This window comes from Hippopotamus amphibius, chromosome 2 (genome assembly GCF_030028045.1).
Source record: "Hippopotamus amphibius kiboko isolate mHipAmp2 chromosome 2, mHipAmp2.hap2, whole genome shotgun sequence".
NCBI classification, from domain to species: Eukaryota; Metazoa; Chordata; class Mammalia; order Artiodactyla; family Hippopotamidae; genus Hippopotamus; species Hippopotamus amphibius.
In genome coordinates this window covers 95625677-95651958 of record NC_080187.1, presented here as the reverse complement: position 1 = coordinate 95651958, position 26282 = coordinate 95625677, and the positions used below count along the sequence as shown (strand labels likewise).

At 40.1% G+C, this 26282-nt stretch overlaps 1 protein-coding gene across 11 annotated transcripts in view; it reads left to right on the top strand.

Moving 5' to 3' along the window:
* Positions 1-26282, top strand: part of KDM4C (lysine demethylase 4C) — a 414703-nt gene that overhangs the window by 76183 nt on the left and 312238 nt on the right. For 10 of the 11 annotated variants that reach the window (XR_009051206.1, XR_009051205.1, XR_009051207.1 and 7 more), the window contains one exon: positions 8480-8673. Coding sequence is in view for 7 of the 11 variants with exons in the window: in XM_057720401.1 (XP_057576384.1) it covers positions 8480-8673 (194 nt within the window). In the remaining 4 variants the exon portion in view is untranslated. Of the gene's footprint in view, positions 1-8479; positions 8674-26282 lie in introns of those variants that run through there. The other variant, XM_057720405.1, reaches the window with a different exon arrangement.

The following is a 26282-nucleotide window of genomic DNA, read 5'->3' as shown; positions in this document are numbered from 1 at the left end:
TGAAAGGAAGGTAGGAGAGATACAGTCAGCACTACAAAAAACTTAGCTAGAAGTAGAAATATATAAAAAGGCTAAAAATGGAAACAGAATAAAAAATGGAATAAAAAATCTTATAAAACGTGTAGATCCCTTAGAAGTAAGATTGTAATTAATAAAAAAAAAAACTAGAACTGACCCCAGAATGGACCAGATCAATAGAATTAATAATAATATTTCTGTTTCCTTGGGGTCTCAGCTGTAAGTGTCCTTCTACCTGCCTTGGGCTTTTTGTATTACTTTGTGACCAGCAGAGCTTCCTTTTTTGTTCGTCTGTAAGCACTGGTGTGTGGGGAGAGAGAGGGTACAATAGTGGATCCTTCCCCTGGCAGTGAGTGAGCAGTGGCGCCCTGTCTGGGTCATGGCGGCTTGGGCGGCTCAGGCCAAGAGAGTGACTTTAACCACGGCTCCTCCCCCCTGCTACGACTCTGCTGGGACGTCCTGCCTGGGTCATGGTGGCTCAGTCAGCGTGGTGGTGCCCGTTGCAGAGGGACGCCAGCGGCTCAGGTGTAAACAGAATGTCTCCAGAGCTGGGCCACTCTGCAGGCTTTTGGCTCTCAGCTGCAGGCACTCTAGGCCAGCCCAACAGGTCAGTTTTAATTCTAGCACCTGAAGCTATTCAAGAGTACACCTTATCAGCTTCATGGGACTGTTGAACACATTCAGAAGTGACAGCTGTGCAATACCACTTAGTATCTCAGAATCAGGAATATTAATTTTGAATTATTTAAACACAATCCATGGAGTTAAAAAACAATCAGAAGTCATCTACAGTTACATAATCATCAATTAAATGTTATACACTTAATACTTGCTGTAATAGTCAATATCTAGTAGGGGATGTTGAAAGCTATTTTAGATTTTCATCCTGTTGTACTCTGTTGGGAATGTTTCTTGAGTAGGTATGTGACTTGCCAAAGATGGGTACAACCAAGACCATAAAGTTCTGCCATGGTTTCTGTAGTGTTCACTTAAAAAAATTACTTATTTATTTATTGGCTGTGTTGGGTCTTCATTGCTGCACACAGGCTTTCTCTAGTTGCAAAGAGCAGGGGTTACTCTTCATTATGGTGCGTGGGCTTCTCATAGCGGTGTCTTCTCTTGTTGCAGAGCACGGGCTCAGTAGTTGTGGCTCGAGGGCTCTAGAGCGCAGGCTCCCTAGTTGTGGTGTACGGGCTTAGTTGCTCCGTGGCATGTGGAATCTTCCTGGACTAGGAATTGAACCTGTGTCCCCTGCGTTGGCAGGCAGATTCTGAACCACTGTGCTACCAGGAAAGTCCCTGCAGTGTTCACTTTTTTTCCTTTGTCAGTTACAAGTGAACAGCAAGAGCTAAATACTTGACTTTACACATATACAAGGTATGTTGTAAAAATTATTTGTTTACAGGCATGTAAAAATATTTGGTAACTAGTTTGATAAGAAAATAATGTACAAAAGTATATAGCAAAAACATTAATCATCTGTGACCCTGCAAAATCAATTCCATATTTTATATTACATCAAACAAAAACTTACAGTTTTAAAAGGAAGACAGACAGAAATTATTTTTACACTGAACATGGCTGTGAAAAGAGTTAAATAAAAAAACTTAAGAACATTGGAATGCCAGAATGAACCCAAATATTTGTCCATGTAGAATTTTATTGTCTTCAGAAGTAGGAGTAATAATGAAGACTTTATAAGTAGTTTTTAATCAATAAATGTAGTAGTCATTTGGTGTTTAGGGCACTGTAAAACAAAAGCTGTAGCATCACTAAAGTTCTGAGGAGTCTGTTTTATAGCTTTAACTCATTGTATTTAAGGTTAACTAAAGTTGACATCAGAATTTTTAGAGATGGGCTTATTTACAGTGTCTTTTAGTGAACAGAGATTTTAGTTTTAATGTAATTGATTTCATCAGTCTTCTCTTTTAGTGACTTTATTTATCAGTGATTTTGTATTTTTCTCTCCTGGAACTCTGAACACATGAACCTTAGCTATTCTGTCCCAAGTATTGCTTAACTTTACCTTTCAGATATTCCATCTCATCTTTCTGTACTGCACCGTGTGTTCATGTCTTAAATTTTATAATTCTCTTGTCTAATCCTTTCAATGAGTTTTTAGTTTAGTAATATTATCTTTCATTTCTAGAAATCCACCTCTCCCCCCAAATCTGACTGGTCATTCCAAGTAGCTTATTTTACTTTCTTGTCTTTGTGATTCCATTTTTTACTTCTTTAAACATTTCACATTCTTTAGTGTCTGAAAATTCTGATTTCAACAGTCCTTGCGGGTGGTGGAGGGTCAGTTGTTTTGCTACCTTTCTCCAGTAAGGTCTTGCCTCCCTGTATGTGTGGTGATCTTTGATTGTATGCTTTGGCTTGATCTTAATTTGTGGAAAATTTACAGGTCTAAGTGGAGGATGTTTTTTCTCCCGAGAGGATTGGAGTTGCTTTTGCCTGGAATCAGGGATACCATTAACCTAAAAGCCTCAGTGGTCCAGGGTCAAGGCAGGAGTCCCAAGCTCTGCAGTCTTTTATTTGACTGGGCATTTGCCCCCTTTTCTTCTCTGCTCTCCTTGTTTTAGTCATATTTACCTTTTTAAGGTGAACAGTCTTTTTATATGGTACTTTTTGTTGCAGAATTTTTTGGTTACTTCAGAACTTTCTCTACATTGGTTATCGTCTAGACTTTCAGAAAGAAAAGAAAACACTGCTATAAAATTGTAGGTATTTTGGTATGTAAAAATGCAAAAAGGAAAAGACGTCTGTTTTAAAAGTAAAAAGTTTAGCGAATATGATATTTTCACAGAAAGGAAGAAGCAAAGAGAGCTATAGTGTCATACATTGTAATTAACTTTAAAGCAAAATGAATTTCACATGGGTCTAATTTTATTCTTACTGTGTAAAGGTCCTAAGGAAATCCTCTATTTTAAAATGTGACCAGAGCTTTCATTTTAGTTATTGAAAGGTGCAGTTTTCACACATTACTATGTGAAATGGATTGAATTTTGAAGTCTTTAAAACTAACCAAGTTTTATTTTTCTTTCTTCATTTGCATTACCTTTGAAACTTCAAGGGCTTGTTACAGCTGTATGAATTAGTGGCAGTAATTTACGTTAGCCTAACTTTAAAGTAAGTGGAAATTGGGTGGATGGTCTTTTGTTTGGATCATAGTACTCTAGTAGGTGTTGGCTGGCCTGCATTAAGGGTCTAGAAAAGGGTGATAAGAGCCAAATGAGGACAAGCGTAATCCTTTAAAAAATAATAAATAAAAGTACCTGGAAACTTTAGTTAGAATCTTTTTTTTTTTTTTTATAGTTGTGGCACATGGGCTTAGTTGCTCCATGGCATGTGGAATATTCCCAGGGCAGGGCTCGAACCCGTGTCCCCTGCATTGGCAGGCGGATTCTTTACCACTGCACCACCTAGGAAGTCCTAGTTAGAATCTTTAATAATTTCTTTTAGTATTTTCTCAGAGTTTTACAGCACCTAGGAGGTGGATCTTCTTTTTATAATAATTGGCTTTTCTAGTGAAATGATGTCTTTCCCCATAAATTTATATATTTCAGAAATTTTTGTTGGTCACTGAGTCCAGCCTAAGAGCTGGGCATGTGGCAGTGAAACTCAGGAGAGAGATGGAGGCTCAAAGCATTGTTTGGAAAGAGCGCCATGGGGGTAATGTGAAAGGTGCTGAGGATGATGGGGAGATGGGGTGGGGGTGGGGCAAGGGGAGGAGAAACGTGGGTTGGATGTTGACATTGTTGAAAGAAATTACTGTCTTATGTAAACAAGGTCTTGTGGTGAAATAACATTTGGGAAGAGTGGAGTTAAGCAAAGTTAAGCAGGCTTCCTTATAGCATGGCCTCTCAGAACCTTCGGAATGGCTGTTGGCACTGTGACTTTGTAAGAGGAGGAGAGAAGGAGGCCAGAGGTTTTTGACCACAGCCTCTTGTAGGAGTAATGTTCATCGGAAATGTTTTGGGAAGAATTGGTTTGCTATAATTTTTGCATTATTTCTCTGTATTAGTTGGGAATGGCTCCTTATTGGTAAGGTCTCTAATGTGGCATGTTGCTGCCCTGTCCTCCTTCAGTGTCCCTGACTGAGCTCGGTCACTAGAGAGGGGATCCCAGATGCTCACAGTCCCGAGAAGAAAGTGCTCTTTGGCCTGGATGTGGCCTGTGTTCAGGGACCCAGGCCCAGAGCTCAAGGGTGTGAACTCAGACTTGGCACAGTCTCTCTGTGTAGGTTTATAGATACATTGTTCATGCTGATGCCAGTTTGAGGGTACTTACTTCCTCTGTGAAGTCCAGAGCCTGGTCCTCAAATAGCTCTTGAGTGCCTATGGTGATGAAAATTTAGGAGTTCTTTCAAATTCCCATCTAATTCTTTTGTTTTTCTTCTTTTTTTAAGCTCTTTATTGGAATATAATTGCTTTACACTCTTGTGCCAGTTTTTGAGGTACACCAAAGTGAATCAGCTGTATTTATACACATATCCCCATATCCCCTCCCTCCTGTGACTCCCTCCAACCCTCCCTATCCTGGCCCTCTAAGGCCTCACCCATCATCGAGTTGATCTCCCTGTGTTATGCAGCAACTTCCCACTAGCTATCTGTTTTACATTTGGTAGTGTATATATGTCAGTTCTAATCTCTCACTTTGTCCCAGCTTCCCCTTCCCCCCCTCCCATCCCTATGTCCTCAAGTCCGTTCTCTACATCTGCATCTTTATTCTTGCCCTGTCACTGGGTTCATCAGTACCATTTTTTTAGATTCCATATATATGAGTTAGCATACAGTATTTGTTTTTCTCTTTCTGGCTTACTTCGCTCTGTATAACAGTCTCTAGGTCTATCCACCTCATTACAAATAACTCTATTTCATTCCTTTTTATGGCCAAGTAATATTCCATTGCATATATGAGCCACATCTTCTTTATCCATTCATCTGCTGATGGGCATTTAGGTTGCTTCCATGTCCTGGCTATTGTAAATAGTGCTGCAGTGAACATTATGGTCCATGTTTCTTTTGGGATTATGGTGTTCTCTGGGTATATGCCCAGGAGTGGGATTGCTGGGTCATATGGTAGTTCTATTTTTAGTTTTTTAAGGAATCTCTAAACTGTTTTCCATAGTGGCTGTACTAGCTTACATTCCCACCAACAGTGCAGGAGAATTCCCTTTTCTCCACACCCTCTCCAGCATTTATTGTTTCTAGATGTTTTGATGCCATCTGATTCCTGATAGGCTGATGATACAGAGATTGAAAGGAAGGATCCTTGATAAACTTCTCATTTACACGTGTGCACAAATTATGGTCCAGTTATCAGTTATTTCAGAAAACCAGGCAGATACAGGGTAAATAGACAGACAGAGCAGGGCAGGCCTAGAATGCACTGGGCTATTGGGGTGAAGGGAGTTGAGGACCAGGGAGGAAACGTCTGCCCAGTGGAGGTCAGGTGAGTTACAAATATCGCTCAAGCACCTGCTGGACATTGTGCAGAAGAGCTTTTTATGAAGGGATGGGATCTCGAAAGAGGCATTTGTCTACGAACTTGGGCTGGTGTGCAGACTTTCTGCAGAGACTCAGTGGCTTTAAACTTTGAACGGTTTGTCAAATTCTGACCTGTCATTGTGCAGCTTATTTGTAGCTGGGTTCTTTCTGGAGACTACTTTTACACTGAATTAATTCTGTCATCAACTCCCAAGTGAAGTGGCTTTTTTATAGGCTTTGCCAGTGTTTGTGTAGGGCGGCTGTATGCCTGAGTGGGAAGAATGTGGCAGCTTTATATGTTTGCCTGTGCTAAATTTTAGTTCCTTGGATCTTTGTTGATAGTTGATGCTGAGAGAAGAGGATGACATGCTATATTTTAACATAATCAGAAGTGGAAGCGTAGAGTTTATAAGTGGAAGCATGGAGTCAGGTAGATTTAGGTTTATCTTTGCTACCCACTCTTCTAGAAACACTAGTTTTCCCATTTGTTCATTTGGGATAATGTTACCTGCGTTACAGGATTGTTTTGAACAGATGTAGTGTATATTTATATGTAGTGTAATGAGGTAGACTGTGGTGTCACACTTGTCCTAAATGACAAACGAGGTGTACTTCTTATCTCAATCTCTGAAGGAGACCTGGTGCTCTTCAGAGTTTGAGTAGAAACTGTCCTTGGAGGCAGCTAGCCAGTTCAGTCGATAGTAGAGAGCAGAAATTGGAGAAGGAATTTTCAAACAGTAAGATTTATTCTCAGCCTCTGTTATACCAGTTATTCTTAATATTTTAATAACCTCTTTTATATGACTTTTTATTTTAGCAAAATAAACTAAGTTTTAACATCATGGCAGCCTTGGCCTTGCCCAGAAGAAACTACTGCAGACATATTATTTGCTCATTAATGGGGCAAATTTCGGTAGTAAATTTCATGGGACTTTACTATTACTTATCAAATGTTTGGCTTTTGTTTTGGTACAGGCTTTCCAGTAAGATTTACTAGAGAATAGTGGAGACGTTTATTTAGTCAGTTCTAAGATATAGTAAGTTTTATTTTTCCAAAGATTTTATGTCCTTTAGCCTATTCAGTACTCTGAGCAGCGGTGGGAGGGTGCTGTAGTCCTCATGCTTTCACGAAGAAAGAACAGAAACTCAGAAAATCTCCGTGATTTTTGCCCTGGGCAGTGGCAGAGCCAGAGCCATAGTCTGGGTCTTTTGCCATCACTCTTTCTTCTCTTCCCTCATCCCTTTAGACCCACAGGTCTAGGGATGTCAAGGGATTCAGCCTCAGTTATTTCTGAAAGATAATATCAGTCAGAAGCAAAGATAAGACTTCTCCAAATGTAGGAATTTCAGAGGGATGGTTTGTTCCTAAATTCGCAAGTTCATTTAGTTTAAAAACGATTCCTGTAATGTGGTGCTCATTTATTACTTCAGATTCATTGCCTCAGTAATGACTTTTAAATAGGACTCTATTATTAGAGTGATTGGACTGAAGTCTGATTGGACCGGAGTTAAGAGATAGTATCACTATAAATAGAGTGAGATAAAATATTTTACGTGATTTGATTGAACTTTTATGAGGTCTTGTAAGTTGGAACCTAGGATCTTCTCTAAAAGGATACTTACTTTGAACAGTTTCCAAATAGCAAACTTCCTACTGTGGGGTGTAAATTGTAGATAGAGTGGCTACCTTGGGGAATTTGGGAATGAAATGATTTCTCTTTCAATTATATCACTTTCAATTATATCACCTAAGGCAGAACTTCATTAACTGCCCCATCAACAGTTTTCCTGACCCAAAAGCTCAAGGAAGTAATATCAGTACACTGAGTATATTGTCATCTAAAGACCAGAATGAAAACAGAACAGCCCTGACAGTTTTTAGTGCATAAGGGAAATATTAGACATGGTTGCCTGTGAGGCCGTTGGCATAGTTATTGGGGAGGGCCTTTTGGGTACACAGAAACAAATTTAATGCCCCTCTTCAATAGCACCATGAAGAGGTTGAGCTTGATTTAAAGACATTGCCGTTTCCTCGTGATTGCTTAAAAATGGATCTAATCTCTGATATTTAGAATTTGATTATTACGAAAGTATATGGGAAAAATACATAGTTTGTAAAAATGGTAAGCAGTTTTAAATTATAGTGAATTAATAAATGATTGGTAAGTTCTAAAAAAACTGTAATCTTTTCCTATCACTTTAACTTTTATTTCATTGAGTCAGTCTTTTCTGTCTGTTTCTATCACCAGCCGTGTTTATGTCGTTTAATAATAACTACATTATTCCAGGAATTTTACCAGAGTTTGAATAAGTATTTTTTGCAGTTATTCTTTGTTTAAAATTTCCCATCAACATAAGAGGCAAATATTTAGTTGAAGAAGCAGTGAAAGCATAATGATCAGTGGCTTAGAATAGTGCTAAGAATTTTTCCAATAATTAGAGTTGAATTTTCAGGAAATGACGTATCACATGCCAGAATTGAAAAGGATGGGGGTGAGAGAGGGATGACAGAACATATATTTTGTTAGTGGTATCTTGAGATGATGACTGATGTTTAATATGACTTCTTAATAATGTACAAATAAACAAGCTAAAAAACAGAAAGCCCCCAAAACTAAATGGTGTGCCGAAGATGGAAAGCATGCCCCAGATCATATGCTTTGAATCAATGATTTTTTTTTTCACTAACAGCAAATGGGTGGTGAGACCTTAATTCTCTGTCATTTGGTACAATTTTATACTAATATTTATATAAAGCCACATTGTTAATCATGGATCTGTATAAATATATATCTGTGTGTGTGTGCACGCATGCCCTGGATAGTTATTGCTTTATTTTTTATTTCTAAGTGAATTAAATATACAGTGCAATAATTTTGGCAGATGATGGTTTGAGCAGTAAATGTTATCTTCATGCGTTTATTAATGTTTGCTTTTTTTTTTTTCTTCTTTCTTTCCCCTGATTCTAGGGTGTGGATGAATGGAACATAGCTCGCCTAAACACAGTCTTGGATGTGGTTGAGGAAGAGTGCGGTATTTCTATAGAGGGTGTGAATACCCCTTATCTCTACTTTGGCATGTGGAAAACCACATTTGCGTGGCACACTGAGGACATGGACCTTTACAGCATTAATTATCTCCACTTTGGAGAGCCCAAGTCTTGGCAAGTTACATTTTTTTTTAATAAATTTTATTTATTTATTTGTTTGTTAGTTTATTTGTTTCATTGGCTGTGTTGGGTCTTCGTTGCTGCACACAGGCTTTCTCTAGTTGCGGTGAGTGGGGGCTACTCTTCGTTGTGGTGCGCGGGCTTCTCATTGTGGTGGCCTCTCTTGTTGTAGAGCACGTGCTCTAGGCACGTGGGCTTCAGTAGTTGCGGCACATGGGCTCAGTAGTTGTGGCTCACAGGCTCTAGCGCGTAGATTCAGTAGTTGTGGCGCATGGGATTAGTTGCTCTGCGGCATGTGGTATCTTCCTGGGGCAGGGATTGAACCCTTGTCCCCTGCATTGGCAAGCGGATTCTTACCCACTGCACCACCTAGGAAGTCCCATGACAAGTTACTTTTTAATATTCATTTGCTTTGGAGTTTTGAAATTTAGGCAACATGAACCCACTGAAGATGAATTTTTTCCCTTTATCTGGTGGGTTCAGGTTTCTGTGAGCTGTAAGAAAGTTTTTTTTACTGTAACAATTAATTATTACAGAGTCTTCCACTCTGCCTAGAGTTTTGCTCAAAACCATAAAGCTAATGGTGACTTGTATATCTAAAATTGCCTACAGACCATTTTGTGGGTCATGGATTGATAGGTATTTAGTCTTGAAGAATTTGTTTGGCATCTTTACTTCTCTGAGCATTTGCTGGAAGGTATATGGGGAGTAGTTAGGAGTGAAAATTGATTTCCTGGATGTAGACTATCAAGAAATCCTAATGAATTTCTCGTCTAGTCTCCTCTGAATAAATGACAAGCTCCATTTAGTATGTGGTGACTAGAGGGAGAGGAGGGATGACTCAGGAGGCCTATTATCACTCTTTGAATGATGGATGTGGGGAGAAGAATACGTTAATGTGAATATGCGTTCTTAACTTGGAGTTTCCTGTGTTTGTGAGCCTCTTTCCTCATCTTTCTGAGCAACGATTTTAAGATTTATGGCTCTGTAGAATGCATCATATGGTACACTCACCACACATTTATAATTATTAGTCTGTCAATCACCCTGGAGTCCTTTGTGGTCAGCCATTTTCATGTTTGAACTTGTTTTTGTGGGTTTTAGTCTTAGGAGAGTTTAAATATCAGTTGTATTTTGTAAAGTACACATATATGCAGAATAATTCAGATAGAAGCATACAAAATGTCTACTTGACATGCCAGGGAATATGATGTTTCTGCTGGTTGTGAACAGAACAGGATGCTCTTCAGGTGCTTGTGTCAGCCCAGTAGCTTTCTTGCCTCCCATTTAAAGATAATGGCCTCTTTTCAAGTTCTCCTGCTGATCAGGTGTTGAGTACAGTGTATAATTTCCATCCCCATCTAGCCATTACTTGCCCTTGAGGTTTTATCTTTTGGTGAAGTGTGAAGTTGTAAGCTTTCTCCAGCAAATTCAAATATAGCAAAAGTTCATAATGATCAAAAATGACATTTAATCAGCAAGAAAGCTTTAGGTGGAAGGGCAAAGCTCTTAGGACATAGAAGAGAAATCCAGGCATTTCCCAGTTTGCTATGGAGTTTTATGATCTGAAAAAAGTTAGTGAGAAGCTGTGTGACTTATTTTTAACAGTGTTTTACTTACATATTTTGTTTGATAAATTCTTAGCATTCTGCTCTCTTAATGGAATGAATAAAATGTGAACACTTTTAATAGGTGGTCTAGGACCTAGAGAGGCTTTGGTGACAGAATGGGACAAAGAGATGATTCCTTACACAGATGCTTGTCGAGGACCAGTTGTGAACACACACTTCAGACCCTGTGAATCTCTGTCGTATTTCTTCACCACTGTAGAGTCTGTTGGAGTGTCATCCTTTAGTACTTTTGGGACTTGGCTTTGAGAGACTCAGAGAAATATTTTAAACAATATGTAGGCTCCTGGGCAGTTTCTTAGCTGCATAGTTATCCCCATGATCTTTCTGATACTCACTTTTGTTGTGGATAAAATTAAGTGAAATTGGTAAATTCAACATCTTGGTGAAATCTAGTATATAGGCAACTATATACTATACTTCCCTTAAGAAATCTGAAAGGTTAGGGAATTCCCTGGCGGTCCAGTGGTTAGGACTCCCTGCTTCCACTGTAAGGGGCACCAGTTGGATCCCTGGTTGGGGAACTAAAATCCTGCAAGACGTGTGATGTAGCCCCCCCCCAAAAAAAATCTGAAAAGTGAATGGCAAAACTTTTTCTGTAGTTTTGGAGAAATTCATGACAATGCCTGGGACATTAATTTGAGTTTTTAGTATTGGAGGAGTTGAAATGAAGTCTCTGCTTTCTTATCAAGAAAGGTGATTCTCCCTGCCCCTCTCCCCCCACCAGGAAAAGAATTGACGTCTCCTAAAGATCGCTTAGGGGAGAATAATCTATCCAGATATGACTGATTCTAGAGTCTTATGTGTTTGGGAGAGAGCACCACTGTTTATGAGTGAGAATAAGTACGCTGGATTCCAAAGTATTTCTTTCTCTCTGGAATGTGTATTTTCTGTATTTAGTTACTCTATTAGTTTTTAAGCATATAGACTCCATTATATGCATTAAGAGTAGATGTATAGTATCACTATTATCTTTAACCTTGGCCATTATTTGTAATGATAAAATAATAAAACAGCAATGAATTATGACAGTTAATCTCCATTCCATTTTCTAAGATAACTACTGTAGGAAAAGAGTGATATAAATGACTCTAAGGATATTCCACAGTAGGTTCATGAACGATTATATTAGCTCAGCATAAATAACTTTGGGGTAAACTTTATTATCATTAAAATTCACTTCAGTAATCATGATAATATATTTGAATGAAGCTTTGAAAGGTGATAGAAGCAATACAAATTCACGTAAATACTGGGACGTAGGCCGTGTGCGTGGCAGACTCAGACTCAACAGAGCAGCGATCAGGGCTCTAGTCCTTACTCTGCTACTGATGTGTGTGGCTTTGGGCAAAGAACTGTACTTCTGTGGACCAGTTTCCTCACTCACAAAATGACAAGACTAATCAGGATGATCTCCAGTGCTCTAATTCCGTAATTTGTGATCAGAACCATTGGGATATTTTTACCTAATCTACAAAGTGAGAGGATGACAAGGTGATGTAAAGTTCTGTGTGTGTGTGTGCCTGCGCTGCTTTCCTTTTCTGGCATCCTCTCCTTGTTGTGTTGTTTGTTTGTTTGTTTGTTTGTTTCCTCACTTAGTGGCTTGCCAGGTCTTAATTCCCCAAACCTGTGCCCCCTGCCATGAAAGTGTGGAGTCCTAACCACTGGACCACCAGGGAACTCCCTGGTGTCCTCTTCTTGTGGAGTTGCCTTTACTCTCCTCCCGGGGTGCCCTCTCTCATGCTTGACATCTTTGCCCCCTGCAGTATATCTTCCTCCTTTCTGGTCTTATAGGCTGGTGATTAATTTCAACTTCCTCCTCTTCTTCAGTTCTCTCCTCAGGCACCAAGTTCTGGGTACGATCATTGCAGATACTGCCTAAGAGTCTCTCCTTACTTCCATGAACTACGCTTCTCTTCTCTGCCCATGTATTCCTTAGATTTTTGCCTGAAGGCTTTCCGAACCATGTGTCGCCCCACCTTAGACATCTGTCTTTGCACCTTCCAGGTGGTTGTGACCACCCTTGCTGGCCCTTTCCTATGCCAGCTTTGAAGTTTGGGGCTGTGTTTGCCTTTGAATCATCAGCACTTAACACAGGGCCTGGCTCTAGAATTGATGCTCTGTATGTAATTCTCATTTTGAATCAGGAGAGTATTAAATTGTTTTGCATCAGTCTGTTTAAGGGCAGACAAGATGATATATAAAATATTTTATAAAGATTCTTGTCTCAAATGTAACTATTAAGAAAAACAAGTTTCCAGACATTTCTGAATAGTTGCTGATAGGCCTGGCTCCAGGTAGAAGCCGTGAAACATGCTTTTCTGGGCATAACATGTAGCAGATTTTGCCGAGTAAGTGTTCATGAACACAGGTTTGTACTGAAGAGACTTTAGAAGAGCAAATGATTTATTTAAACATTTCTGGCATGAAGTTTAAGGAAAAAAGAAAGCTTGGAATAGGCAGATAGAAAACTGCTTTGGCAGTCAGTGGTAACGTATTTATTTTCTTGGAATTAATATTGACTTTGGAGCCAGAAGACCTGTTTTAAAATCCCAATCTGTCACTTAACCAGCTGAATGACTTAGGGCAAATCACTATACTCCTTTCATCATGAATTTCTTTAACTGCCAAACAGAGGCATGATTTATTCTCTATCTACTTAATAGGATTGCTAGGAGGGTCCAGGGATATACTGTGTATAAAAATGTTTTGTAAAGTGTAAAGAACTATACAAGTGTTCATAATTACTATTGTCTCAGTAACATAAAAATAATTTTTTGGTCATAGTAATTACTTAAAGCCTGTACTTGATGTGTTTCTGTATATGATAGACTGGGAGTTTCAAGGATAAGCAAAATATAATTTTCTTCCCCAAGCATCATGTGATAGTGGTTAATAGCTGGGGGATATAGAATTTAGATGGTGCCTTGAATCCTTCTTTCTGAGACTGTGTCCAAACACAGTGAATAAGATGCTTTCAGATTTAGTACTCTGTAGAGAATGAGAAAGGTAAGGTTTAAGAGGACATGTCTTTTTTTTTTAAGTATTTATTTATTTGGCTGTGCTGGGTCTTCATTGTGGTATGCAGGATCCTTAGTTGCACATGCGGGATCTACTGTGTAGTGTAGGGAACTCTACTCAGTGTTCTGTAATAACCTATATGGGAGGAGACTCTGAAAAAGAATAGATATGTGTATATGTATGGCTGAATCATTTTTGCTGTGCACCTGAAACTGGCACAGCATTGTAAATCAATTATACTCCAATATAAAATAAAGACAAAGAAAAATATACTTTTATAAATATTTTTAAATTGAAGTATTAGTAAAATTAACTGCATAAGTTATTCTTATCACTTCTAGGCATATCTATGTATATATTTTGAGATAATGTTATTTAAAAATGTTTAAAAAAATTGGAACTATACCCCAAAAATATGGTATTAATTTTGTACTCAGCTAGCTGTGTTTGTAAGAAGAAAGAGAGTGTAGAGATAACAGGAAGCAAAATTTTTGTTGATCAAATGGAGAATATTTTAGTTAGACCTGAGCCAGGCTTGGAGACAAACACAACAGCACTGGCACACACACACACACATACCTGCAGTCCAGGCAGTGAGTCCCGAAGACCCCTGCTCAGCACCAAGTTTTTTAAGGAAAGTCATTGAGGTCTAGTGTTGTGATTTTGAAAGTAAATCTCACTCATTCCCCTGAAGTGATGAGATGTAATGCCTTTTCACTAACTGATTGGTGACTGTGGGTTCTCCTACAGGAAATCTAAACTTATATTAATTAAGTTCTTTGGATACCCCTGATAAGCATAGCAGGGGCTTGTAAATTCCTTCAGGATGCTTATTTCCTTGTTTCTATTCTTTCACTTAAAGCCACCACCATCACCACCTAAAAGAACCCCAGAAAACCCTTAATTTTATTTATTTACTTATTTTTAAAATTAATTTATTTTTTATTGGCTTTGTTGGGTCTTTGTTGCTATGCGTGGGCTTTCTCTAGTTGTGGCGAGTGGGTGCTACTCTGTTGCAGTGCACGGGCTTCTCATTGTGGTGGCTTCTCTTGTTGTGGAGCACAGGCTCTAGGTGCATGAGCTTCAGTGGTTGTGGCTTGCAGGCTCAACAATTGTGGCCTTGGGCTGTAGAGCGCAGGCTTGGTAGTTGTGGCACATGGGCTTATTTGCCCCATGGCATGTGTGATCATCTTGGACCAGGGCTTGAACTTGTGTCCCCTGCATTGGCAGGCGGATTCTTAACCACGGCACCACCAGGGAAGTCCCCAGAAAACCCTTTAAATGAGAAGAGCTGAATCAAGTCCATAACTCTTAGGGAAAAATCATAAGGTTAATGCAAATTTATTTACCATGTAGTTCATGGAAAACAAGCATTAGTGCTGTTAGCTTTGCTAATTACTGTGGCAGATTTAGCAGTTCACACATTATGTTGCCTAACTTAGCTTTTTTTCTCCGTATTCCTCTTCCTCCTTTTCAGACTGTTTAATATTGCTGTTTAGATAGCACTTTGTAAAAAATATATATTACTTAATATCTGTTTTATAAAAATTATTCTTTGACTTGAGCATATAGGATAGCAGCTTTTTTTTTTTTATTGATTGCACTTTTGCAGGTACCCTTGCAGATAGACTTATAAATGCTACTTCCATGACCCAAATGTGTTTGTTCTTTGAAAACTTACTTTTCAAGGTGTTGGGCTTGACTAGGATGGTGAAATATGCTCTTTATCTTTGGTGACTCCATTTTATTTAGTGTGTGCCTTTTATGTATGCCAGAAACTGTGCTCATCAGTTTAAGAAATCATCTCAGGTAATCCAGACAACAGATATTTCAGGTAGGTGTTTTTTTGCCCTATTTTTAAACTAAGGACTCTGAGACTGACTTTTAGAGGCTTAAGTGCCTTACCTGGCGATTAGTGAGTATTGCAGCTGGGATTTTAACTTTTATTTGTCTGACTCTTCCCATAGATTTAAAGAGAAAAGGAAAGAGTAAAGGTAAAGGAATAGGCAAGAAGAAAGTGCGCCTGTCTTTCCTCTTTATACCATCAACTTTCTTTTAATGAGATTTTCTGCAGAACCAAAAGAGAAACCAGCCTCTTTTTTGGGACAGAACTATGGCATAAAAGAGATTTTCAGAAGGATAAGTGTGGCGAGATTCTAATCTTGTGATAATTGATAGCAGTTATTTGGATGGGGGGACCATTGGAGGTGAGCATGGGAGAAACCACTGGCCCAACTTTATTTGCGTCAGATTTGTTCTTTAGATATCCCTTGGAAATCTACTTGAAATCAGAAAGAGAATCCCACATTTTAGAAAGAAGGAGTTTTACCTTGAGGATTTTGTCTTCCTCTAGGGAATGGGTGATGATTCTTCACTTAGACGCTTATTTACATTCAGTCCCCTCACATGAAGCTTTGGAAAAAGCTAGTCTGTCCCTGTTGAGAGATAAGAATGCTTTGTCTATCAAACCTATCAGATAAGAACTGCTAGGATGGGGACCAGCCTAACCTCTGAAGGCTATAACACAGTCCTCCTTACTCTTCCAGTATTGTGGGTCAACTAATTTTTACTTTAATATTAATTTTCATGCATTTCCTCATGTTATTTGGAATCTTTTTTAGTCCATTAAAAAGTAATGTCTGTATTGAGTTTCTCTGGATCAAGAATGTTTTGTTGAAATTGTCTTGGCTCCTTGAAATATAAACTCGCTACAGATCAGCTTAGCCAAAAATAAGAATTTAATTGGCTCACGTAGCCATGGACTGTCAGAAACATCTGGAACCCTTGGAAGTCGCCAGGGTGTGTTGGATCCTGGGCCCCACTTCTTTTTGTGTGTTGCCTTCATTTTTCTCTCCAGCTCATGTACTTCTGCCTGTATCACTAGAAAGGAAAGCTGCCCCATTTGGGGAGGGACCATGGATTTTCCTGGCTTGGATTCTGTGCCAATCTCTTATATAAGCCACTGAGGCCAAGGGTAGGAAGGTATTATGATTGTCCTGGCTTGGGTCACGGGCCTGCCTCTGTGGCGGTGAGGGCAGAGGCATGAAGAATGGCAGCCCCCATTAGAATTACATGTTTGTGTTTGGAGGAGATAGCTCCCCATAAGAAGGATAGTGCTATTGCCTGAATTATGTTGCACAAGGGGAATAAAACCCAATGTCTTTTACAGATATAAGGCAAAGAAAATCCCAAATAAATGTTCAAATATTTGCTTAAAAATCTTCGGATGGCTAATTCAATTACCTTAACTGGCTCTTTTTTAAAATTAACTAAATAATTAATTTGCTGCATTGGGTCTTCATTGCTGCACACAGACTTTCTCTAGTTGTGGAGAGCGGGGGCTACTCTTCATTGTGGTGTGCGGGCTCCTCACTGCGGTGGCTTCTGTTGTGGAGCACGGGCTCTAGGCATGCAGGCTTCAGTAGTTGTGGCACATGAGCTCAATAGTTGTGGCTCATAGGCTTTAGAGCACAGGCTCAATATTTGTGGCGCATGGGCTTAGTTGCTCCGTGGCATGTGGGATCTTCCTGGAGCAGGAATTGATCCCCTGTCCCCTGCCTTGGAAGGCAGATTCTTAACCACTGTGCCACCTAGGAAGTCCCACCTTAACTGGCTCTTGACTTATTTTCTGTAAGATCTGAAAAGATGTCCTGTGGGGATATTTCCTTAAGATGGAATGAATATATATATTCAGGATATTAAATTTATTAAAATGCAATTGATCAGTAACTTTTAGCCAACATAGAGGCAACTGGCAAAAATAAATCTTTACACTGGACTTGAAACTAAAGAATCTATAATTTGTAAGTTTTTTTCAGATTGCTTGAACCAACATTACTTTTCTTGTTACGTGTATTAAATATCTGATAGTGAGTTTACCACTTCATTATGTCCTGTTCTTTTAGAATTCTTTTTTTCATTGATTTATGTATTTGGTCTTGTCTCCTCAAGGAGACTTTCAGCTTCTTGAGGTTAGCACCACAGCACCTTTGTAGGGCCAGGCACCACCATAGGCTCATAGGCTCGTGTAATTATTGAAGCAAGGATCTGCTGACTTGTATATCATATATGTATAGCATCAAGCTTCTTTTTTGTTTGTTTGTTTGTTTGTTTGTTTTTTGGGCACACGAGCTTAGTTGCTCCGCGGCATGTGGGATCTTCCTGGAGCAGGGATCGAACCCGTGTCCTTTGCACTGGCAGGCAGATTCTTAACCACTGCGCCACCTAGGAAGCCCTCAAGCTTTTTTTTTTTAAATTTTATTTATTTTTGTATTTTGGCTGTACTGCGGGATAGTTTCCCGATCAGGGATTGAACCTGGGCCTCCACAGTAGAAGCGCCGAATCCTAACCATTGGGCCACCAGCAAACTCCACATCATGCTTCTTTCATTCTTTATTGATCTTTTTATAATACTCTTTTTGGTTTCTTATGGGTAAATATTACAAAATTAGCCTATAAAATAATATAGTCATGTATCCTGTGTGATGCCTTGAATAGAATTGACTTGATGTATAGGAAATTTTTAGAAGTTACCAAAAACTATTAGAGGACTTCCCTGCTAGTGCAGTGGTTAAGATCTGCTCGCCAGTGCAGGGGACACGGGATCGAGCTCTGCTCCAGGAAGATCCCACATGCTGCGGAACAACTAAGCCCGTGTGCCACAACTACTGAGCCTGCATGTTGCAACTACCGAAGCCCGCACACCTAGAGCCTGGGCTTTGCAACAAGAGAAGCCACCACAATGAGAAGCCTGCATGCAGTGATGAAGACCCAATACAGCCAAAAATAAATAAATAAATTTTAAAAAACCTGTTATTTTTAGACACTCTACTATATTTTGGTTGTCAGTGATAATAACAGATTTGATAGCTTGCCTAAGAGAAATCCACAGACAATACACTCCAAATTTATTTATCTATTTGTTTATCTGTTTATTTACTTATTTGGCTGTGTAGGGTCTTAGTTGCGGCATGCGGGATCTTCGTTGTGGCATGTGGGATCTTTCATTGTGGTGCGAGGGCTCAGTAGTTTTGGCATGCTGGCTTAGTTGCCTCATGGTATGTGGGATCTTAGTTCCCTGACCAGGGATTGAACCTGTGTCCCTGCCCTGCATTGGAAGGTGGATTCTTAATCACTGGACTACCAGGGAAGTCCCTACACTCCAAATTTAATATAGCCAAGTGTTGTAAGTCCAACCCTTCTTCCCTTCCTCCAAATGACTATTTGTGGGGGCTTCATAAGTGGTTTCTTTATTTGAGGATTCATGCATGAAGCTTCTGGAATGTTATTTTATAACATATTGCTGAGAGGATGTTGCATCCAGTTGTATGATCTCTGAAATGATCTTTTGATCAGAAAAAAAGAAGCCCATTTATCAATCTTCCTTGAAGTGTGGTTAAAAAAAAAAAAAGGAATGTTGTTTAGGAAGGCGTATACGTCAACAAGGGCTTGAGTTAGATGGGTTGCCATCATCATCTTCACTCCTAGGAGTTACCTCTCTCAGCCCACCTGAGTAAAGAAGATTAATATCATTTAGGGAATGCCAGGTGTTGGCAGAAACATGTGTCTGTTTACTGCCCCTTCCCCCCCCATTCTATTGAGAAACAATTGACCTACATCACTAAGTTTAAAGCATACCGCATGATGGTTTGATTTACATATATTGTGAAATGATGCCAACAGTAGGTTCAGCTAATGTTCGTTTTCTCATATAGATATGGTAAAAAGAAAATGAAGAGAAAAAAGGGAAAAAAAAATTCTTCTTGTAATAAGAACTCTTAGGATTAACTCTCCTAACTTTCCTGTGTATCACACAGCGCTGTTGGCTATAGTCATCATGTTGTTCATTGCATCCCTAGTACTTATCTTATAACTGGAGGTTCATACCTTTTGACCACTTTCCTCCAATTCCCCCTCTCCTCACCTTCTGCCTCTGGAAGCTGCAAGTCTGGTCTCTTTTTCTGTGAATTGGTGTCTTAAAGAAAAAAAAACAATCCACATATAAGTGAATACTTTTTTTTTTTTTAAATTTAGAGTTGTATACCTTTTTGTTTGTTTTGCATGTTGCTTGAGTTGTCTTTGGGTAGCTTGGTTGCTTTGTGTAATGTGCACTTTTGAAAGCCTCTCAGTTTTCAAAGAGGTTTCCATCTGTAAAGTAGCTGTGTAGGTAGTTTTCCCTTGAAGATTAAACTTCAATCACAGGAAATCTCCTTGAAAATGCTTCAGTACTTTGTTGGAGTTAATTGTGTAAGCCAATTGTAGTGGAACTCTTTAAGCTACTTTATCTTATTCATGGATGGTAGAATTATCCTTTGAATAAATGATCACTTGGAAAGGATACAGTCCTCCGAAGATTTCTGTATAAGGTAGGATTGTTTTCCATTGGGAAAATATTGGCTTTGGAAAATTTTTGATATGGACAAATAACTTCTTATGGGCATGTTTTTGTTTATTACCAATTTTTGAAGTTACTATATTTTTGATTCTTGTTGAAATGGCATTTTGTTTCTGTTTTATTAATGCTTGATCCTATAAAACATTGCATCTGTGTTCAGTAACTTTTGGTTTTGTTTGTTTCTTTCCTGTTTGTTTATTAAATGTTTATTGAGCCGCCCACCTTTCAGGTACTGGGCTTGGTGCTGGCGATACCATGGTGAAACAAGACAGAATGGTCTTCATGAAACTTACAGTTTAGAAACATAGCTTTTGTACCCACACAGTCCCCTTTATTTTCTAGCAGTAGTAGAATACTTGTTCTTAGCAAAATTTTATTGAAATCCAAATCTTACATGAATTCAAATCTTACACAGAATATTCTTGCATAAACCAGAAGAAAATTTTCTGTGATGGATCCTCACTTTGGAAAACACTGGCCTAGCAAAGAGGCTCTCAAATGTTCCATAAATGAAAATTTCTTTAGGAGGTCAGTTTATATAAAGTTGAAAATAAAGGCAGAGCTGACCTGGCTGAAATATGTATGGCGGGACCCTCTCCCTCACCAATTCCTTTCTTGAGGTACCTTCAGGAAACCCTAGCGCCTTGGGGGTGCCACTGAAAACAGAAAATCAGTCATTTGATCATCTAGTCCTTGAAAAATCACTTTACTACTGAATGTCTTATCTGTTGAGTATTTTAGAGGGTCAGTATTAAGATGTAAAGCTTTCTCTTATGTTGTTTACGGTGATATCAACTGATAATTCATGATACCTATTTTCTTGTACTTGCCTCACTTATGATTGTCTACAGAAGTGGCTGCTAGACTTCCCCCCCCCCCCCCCCCCCCAATTTTCCTGTCAGGAAATGGGCCACAGGTGGCATAAGCATGAAGCCAAGCTCTGGCTGAATTCCTTTTCTCAGGTACTTTTTATGTGGTGTCCCTGTAGGGCCTCAGCTCAAACACCTTGTCTTCCGGGTCATAGTTACAGATGCCCAGCTTATCTTTTCAGGGCTGATGTTTAAGTGACACCTCCTTACAAATATGTTCATTGTAATTGTTTGTTGCAGCTTGTGTTGCGTAGGAAGCCAGCTTTGAGACTCAGGTTTGTGTGCTGGAAGCAGCAGCCTTGGGGAGGGAGGAAAGCAGGACTAGGCAGAAGGGAAGGTTGACTGCGTCAAGCCCTGGGCAGATCTCACAGGCAGCTCTGGACCTGGCAAGGCCCTTCAGGATTGCCCCAAATGGAGGCAAGAGGGCCAGGCCTTAATATTCAGGCTCGGACCATTCATTGCATACGGCCCCCCATTCCCTATCTCTCCGGGGGCATGACCTTGGGGGAGGGATTGAGATCCTGGGTGAGCGGGTTGTGGGGCAAGGATCCTCCCTTTGGTGAAGGTGTGGAGGGCCTCATCCATAAGAGGGTATTGTGGACTACCAAAGCGTCTCTTACAGTCACACTTGCTGTTTCTCACATTCATCTGTTTTTAAGAACTGAAAATGAAGTAGGCAGTGTTCTGTTTTCCACAGTTAACTAATGAGACTTCATAGTATAAAGTATTAATGCTTAAACTGTAATAAATGAACAAATGGTAAAACTTATTAACATCATCAGTAATGTGAAAATGTAACATAATCACACGTAGAAAATCTATAGCTGTTCAGCCTTCTTTTTGACACAGGAATATGCCTTTATTAAAAAGTATATTATAAATTAACTACAGAAGTATTGAGTTTTGTGAAATATAGTTTAGGCACTTTACTTTTAGATTCATGAAGTTTTTTGTAACAAAACCAAAGAAAAGTTTTGAGTAGTGGTTTGATGACTTTGTTTTTATATCTGTTTTATCAGTATGTAAAATGTCATTACCATTTGCCTGCTTTATACTGTAGCTTTAGTTTCAAAGGTTAGTGACTTTTTTCCAGTTGTGAATTTTAAAAGTGGGTAAATGTAAGAAGGATAGCTGGGAGAAGTATTTTGTGTGAAGACTGGAACTTTGGCCTGTTAGCAGACAGAAAACTTTTTCTTCCAGAAGTTGAATCAGCCTGCAGTGATTGCAGTGATCATTGTAAAGGGTATGGATATGTCCGTGGGAGGGATGGCTTGGTACCACCTGTCACCTCCTTCCTCTTGACATCTTCGTGTGACTGACGAGGAAATAGGTATGGAACATGGGGCTGGAGAGCACATCTTGGGCTTTGGAGTCAGATCTGGGGTTGGGTCCCAGCTCTTATCTTCGGCCTTGCTCAGCTAAATTAATCCCTCTGAGTTTTAGCTTCCTCATCAGTAAGATGGAGGTGTTAGTAGGAGAACTTCTATCACAGGATCTTAGCATAAGGTTTGGTGTCTTATAAGTGCTCAGTAAATGGTAGCTGTGATGAGTGATATAATCGTGTTTATTGGTCAGTTATTCCTTTCACTCAGCTTCCAACACTTTAGTAACTATTGAAAGCAAGTCAGGCACACGTGCTTATGCCTGTAAAAGAGGGGAGGGTCAGTTTAGAGTTGTCTGTCAGAAACCTACCCGTGTGGACTTGAGCCTGAGTCTTCAATGGAGATGCCTGAGTAAAACAGCACAAAGAAGAGGAAATGTACCAAGGAGCAAAGGGTCACTTCACACACAGCCTCTGTTAGGGGAACGGAGTGGAGAGCAGCGCTGTTTCAGGACTGCCCTACCTGAGTGTGGCCTGGACCTGGAAGGGGATCTCCCCTCTGCGGCCCTGGGGTTGGTAAGACTGTCCTCGATGTCACAGGGCAGGGTGGGGGTGGGGTGGCAGTGGGCTGGTGGGAGGTGCCAGCGGTGCCTGTTAGTGAGACTGACAGAGGGACCTCTGCAGCCTCCTGTGTCACAGTGCACAGTGACAAAGGTAGGGATAGTGGGACAGCTGAGAACATTTGTTTCTAAGCACATTGTGACAGCCCCAGGGCTCCCAAAGGAAATTAGGGAGCCCTTGGGGGATGATCTGAGAAAAAGGAGTTACCCTTTAGTAGTGCTGGTGAACACTTCTGGTGGACAAATGGATTGAGTATATCTTGAAACAAGAAATACGGAGACCAGTTCATAGAGAAAGCCTGAATCAGAGAAGTGGATCTAATACATTTTAAAAAATACAGCTTTACCTATCGACAGTTTGAAATGCCAGTCTGATATTATTCAGTTAAAGATAGTGTTTGTATTACACTCACCAGGATAACATCATTTAAGGTCTTTTCTTTGAGAAAACCACCCAAAGATGTACTTAGAAGGATTATTCTGTTTTCCTTGGTCTTCAAATTAGATCTCCCCCCTGCTCCCCAATTCATAAAAGACTCTGGTTTTAAAATGCCACCCTGTAAATATCTAATTAGTGTTTTCATAGTTCATTAGTGATTCATCTTTTCTTAATATTAGCAGAACTGTTTGCATTACTCATTATATCTGAAACAAAACCACTGTCCTAAAAGTTAACTAAACAGTTAGTAATTTCAGCCAACTGTTGTCCACTTGAGGGTCCACAATGGTAGGCATCTTATTTGGTGGTTTTCAAAGGACACAAAGAAGTATGAGGCACATTTATATCCTCAGAGAATTAAGAGTTAGCTGCCTACCTGAGCAGTGGTGGCACAGAGTAGGGTGCCTGGCTGTGAAGCAGACACTCACTGTAAAAGGTAGGTTAAAAGGGGTCATTTGTGTGAAAATTTCTGGGTGGTGGTAAGCTTTCTCCCCCCCCACAGAATTCAGTGCCTATCCAGACAGAAGTGATTCATGCACACCGCACAGCAGCTAGCTGTGGGAAGTAGCAGATGATAAATACTGTATGAGAAATATAACGGAAGAGCTCTGGGAGGAAGAGAAGGGGTAGAATTGCTGAGGTTTCCAGTGGTCAGAGAAAGCTTAGGGGAGGAGGTAGAATCTGGGCAGAGCTTGGGGGGATGGGGTTTGACGTGCAACGGAGGGGCTGTTTGTGGTAAGGTTAAAACCCCTGTGAGGGGTAGAATAATTCACAGTCCATACTGTTGAGAGTGGACTGCTGATATCTGTAGCCTGTGGCTAAATTTTGTGTGTGTGTGTTGGGGGTGGGGTGGGGGTGGTGGGGGTGGTCTTGGAAGCCAAGCAGTAAAGAAAATAAAGGTTTTTATCCTGTGATAGTGATATGAGGTCTTCAGCTGCCCGAGGAGATAGACAGTTTAGTTACGGTAATGGTCTCGGTGGGGCAGATCAGGTTGAAATTGAGGTGTTGCTGCAGGGAGGTGGATATGAGGTGAGGGTGTGGAGTGGTGTAGACTTGTGACTGGCAGTGGGGGCACAGAGGATGACAAATTAAAGAAGCAGTGACTTTGGTAGTTCCAGTATGGGACGCTAAGGGAAGATGGAGTTCTGAACTGCAATGGGGAAGCTGGGAGAGATCATCAACTTCAATGGGGAAATCACAGATTTGATCCTGTGTAGGCTGTGAGTCTTTTGAAGTGATGGAATACGTTCATAGAAAAGTCTAGGAGGTGGTCAGAGCCATAAGACTCTGGCTGACTGAGGTCACTCATTGCCTGTAATAAACCCCTATGCATACGGGCCTTCCAGCTTGCCTCGACTTAGTCACCAATTCCTCCTTCAGATAGATTTTAAACAAGAGAAGGAAGTGACGTAACTGATTGGCTACATGGACTAGAGAGGGCAAGGCTGAAGGCTATAAGAGGCTGCAGTAGTGATGTGTGTGACAGAATGGTGCCTGGACCAAGGTGGTTGTAGTTAGGATAGAGAAATGTAGGCAGGTTCATGAGATTTCTCTTGTACAAGTGAAAGGTAGAACACATAAAACTTGTGGATTGATTAGATAGGGGAGTACAACCACAGACAACTTCCATTTTTCTGGGCAGTTAGTTAGATGAGGAACTCTGTAAAAGAAGCAGGTCTGTCATGAAGATGCTGGAAGATTAAACTTTGGACAAATTGTGTTTGAGGGCTGCCAAATGGATTTGTTCAGAGGTTAGTTGTTTTTTTTTTAAATTAATTAATTTTTTATTTATTGGCTGCATTGGGTCTTCATTGCTGCATGGGCTTTCTATAATTGCAGAGAGCAGGGGCTACTCTTCATTGAAGTACGCGGGCTTCTTATTGTGGTGGCTTCTCTTTGTTGTGGAGCATGGGCTCTAGGCACGAGGGCTTCAGTAGTTGCGGTGCGTGGGCTCAATAGTTGTGGTTCGTGGGCTGTAGAGTGCAGGCTCAGTAGTTGTGGCACACAGGCTTAGTTGCTCCACGGCATGTAGGATCTTCCTGGACCAGGGCTCAAACCCATGTCCCCTGCATTGGCAGGTGGATTCTTAACCACTGCACCACCAGGGAAGCCCAGTTGGTTGGTTTTTGAAGTGCAGGACTCCAGAGACACATGGGGTAGAGATATGGTTCAGCAACATGTGGTTGATCTTGAAGCCTTGAGGGAAGGTGGTTCCCATAGGGAAGAACGTGGAAGCTCTAAAGCATGGTGCCCTGCGGAATGTCAAGCAGCCAGAGGTAGGTTTGGCAAGAGCAGAAGGCAGAAAACCACTGGGCATGATTTGAATCATGAAACTCAAGAGAAGTGAGTGTTTTAAGGAATAGTTGAAAATTCCAGAGCGGACAAGGTAAAGACTAAACAATGTGGCAATCTGTGTCCCAGGCAGTCATATTGGAAGTGATCGGAATAGGATCCAGATTGCGCTGGACTCTAGGTGAATGGAATAAAATGTGGCAAGTACTGGAAGTAGTGTATATAAAGGGAAGAAAAGAAAGTTGATGGCTGGTAGCAAGATGAAAGACTCAGAAAAGGTATTTTTTTGAGGCAGAAGAGATAAGCTTGTCTAAATGCCAGTAGGAAAGAGTCAGATGGGTGGGCGGGTAGACAGTATATTTATGCTGTTCTTTACGAATAAATGTTGAGAATTGCTTACTGTTTCCATGAAGTAGCAGTATGTCAGAAATTAACGAAACCTTGTATGTTATCAGAGCAGCAGGATTTTAGACTTCTTAAAAGCATACAAGTGATTCGGGTTTTTAAGGACTTTGATCCCCTTCTATGATTTGCTCTTGTTTAGAGCATTCTGTTTCAGTTATATTCTGATAGTGGCTTGTATTGATTTTTTTAATTGTTTAGATGAAAAATATTAACATTCTTATGAGTTGGAGCTTTTTTCTGATTGACTTGTATTTATTACTTCTTTTTCTTTTTATAAAGGAATTAGATGGTACTTTTCTGCGCTGGCTGCTATACTCATAGCACCTAAGTTTTTAGGGCAGTTATATTGGGAACTTATTTTTCCCACATGCCATTTAAGTGGAAATTAAGTGCCCTAGTCCTGCCCGTCTACCTTGAGCACACTTTGTCCTTCATAAACCATGGACTTTCTATGCATTAGAGCTCTGGATAAGATCCAAGGGGAATGAAGAGAAGGCAAGGCAAAATGGGGAGACCACACTAAAAGTATAGAGTTCTGGGAGAAAGGTTTGATTGAATTAGATATTTGAATAGATTAGGAAGTCGAAACTGGTAGGTTTGATCCTGAGTGTGCC